Below are 2,142 nucleotides of genomic sequence, written 5' to 3' on the forward strand. Positions count from 1 at the left end.
TTATTATTATATTATTATATTTTTTTTATTATATTATTATTGTATTATTATTATTATATAATTATTATTATATTATTATAATTATATTATATTACTATTACATTATTATTATTTTGTTATTATATAATTATTATTATATTATTATTATTATAAGTATATTATTAATATTATTATATTATTATTATTATTATTATGTTATTATTATCAATATTATACTATTATTATTATATTATTATCAATATTATACTATTATTATTATATTATTATCAATATTATACTATTATTATTATATTCTTATCATTATTATATTATTATCATTATTATTATACTATTATTATCACATTATTAGTAATACTATAATTATATTATTATTGATTATTATATTAGTATTATTACAATATTATTATTACATCATTATTATTACATTATTATATTATTATATTTTTATCATTATTATATTATTATCATTATTATATTATTATCATTATAATATTATTATCATTATATTATTATACTATTATTATTACATTATTATAATAATAATAATAATATTAATAATATAATATTATTATTATTATTATATTATTATTGATTTTTATATTATTATTATTGATTATTATATTATCATTACAATATTATTATTATATCATTATTATTATAATATTATTATTATATTATTATTATTATTATTATTATTATTATTATTATTATTATTATTATTATTATTATTAAATATTATTATTATTAAATATTATTATTATTAAATATTATTATTATTAAATATTATTATTATTAGTATTATTATTATTATTATATTATTATTATTATATTATTATTAATATTATACTATTATTATTGTTGTTGTTGTTGTAAGTCGCAGGGATCTGTAAAGCAAATAACACGAAAGAAATTACAAGACCAATACATGGGTTAAAATGTGGTTAGGTGTTGTTTGTGTAAGAAAAAAGAAGAGGCTATTTAGGAGTAAGCATGGATTGGGATATGGGTGGGATTTGGGCATATGTTGTTAAGAAGGGCACATGTTGTTATTATTAAGAATATATGAATATTATAAGAATATAATATATTATATTTGTTTATATGTATAGTTGCAAATTATATATATTCTTCTTTTCAGATCATATTTTTGATCAACAAAGTGACAATAAAATGATTTTTGATAGAATGGCCAAACAAATTGTTCACTCAAGTATACAAGGTTTTAATGGTACTATTTTTGCCTATGGACAGACGTCTTCAGGTATGCGAATTCTTATAATTTTATTGAATTATTTCTTTATCAAATTAATAAACCTTTGAAATTTTTCAGGTAAAACCTATACCATGATGGGGGATACGGAGAACCCTGGTGTTATACTTTTGGCATTTAAGGAAATATTTAAACAAATTGAACAAATTACTGATCGTAAATTCTTAATTCGGTATGTTTAGAAAGTATTGTTTTTTATTATTTAACAGTAAAAATCTAATTTTTTCACTTTATTATAGTGTTGGTTATATTGAAATTTATAATGAAAAGATCTATGATTTACTTGATAAGAAGAACACAGATCTGAAAATACATGAAACACCATCCGGTATGATAAATGTTACTTGCAAGGAAGCTTATATAACATCTGAGAAAGAACTTTTGTATCATTTTGTTACTGGTAATAAGGAACGGACAACTGGTGAAACAAATATGAATGAACGATCTAGCCGTTCGCATGCTATATTCAGGATCGTAAGTTTTGATTTTAATATTTTTTACTTTTTGGTTAAGTATTTAAATGAACATTTTTTGCTGTTCACTTATGAACTTATATATGTTATAAATATATACATTATACGTCAATGTCTATATATGTGAAATATACTTAATTATTTTGTTAATATTAAATATGTATTTTATGTTTAAATAGACAGAAAGTTCTGCCACTGAAATTTCTACAAGCCGACTCAATTTTTGACAAAATTGTTTTCTTTATTTAACCAATTATTTTGTCAATTTTTTTATAATTTTATCAAATTATTATATAAAAAAATACTTCACTGTACATATATCGTAAATATATATTATATAGTTATTATATTTATTATATTTATTATATAGTAATATTATAATAGTTATTGTAAATATAT

The 2,142-nt window shown here is 17.1% G+C and overlaps 1 protein-coding gene across 1 annotated transcript; it reads left to right on the plus strand.

Moving 5' to 3' along the window:
• Positions 1-1,134: 1,134 nt before the first annotated feature.
• On the plus strand, positions 1,135-1,750 carry LOC119665414 (kinesin-like protein KIN-7N; the record flags this gene model as incomplete). Its single annotated transcript, XM_038074644.1, has 3 exons — positions 1,135-1,261; positions 1,331-1,442; positions 1,510-1,750. Coding segments are annotated over exons 1-3 (444 nt in total), but the record flags the coding sequence as incomplete, so codon positions are not given.
• Between the last annotated feature and the right edge of the window lie 392 nt (positions 1,751-2,142).

Source organism: Teleopsis dalmanni, unplaced genomic scaffold, assembly GCF_002237135.1.
Source record: "Teleopsis dalmanni isolate 2A unplaced genomic scaffold, ASM223713v2 unscaffolded_contig_5094, whole genome shotgun sequence".
NCBI lineage: Eukaryota > Metazoa > Arthropoda > Insecta > Diptera > Diopsidae > Teleopsis > Teleopsis dalmanni.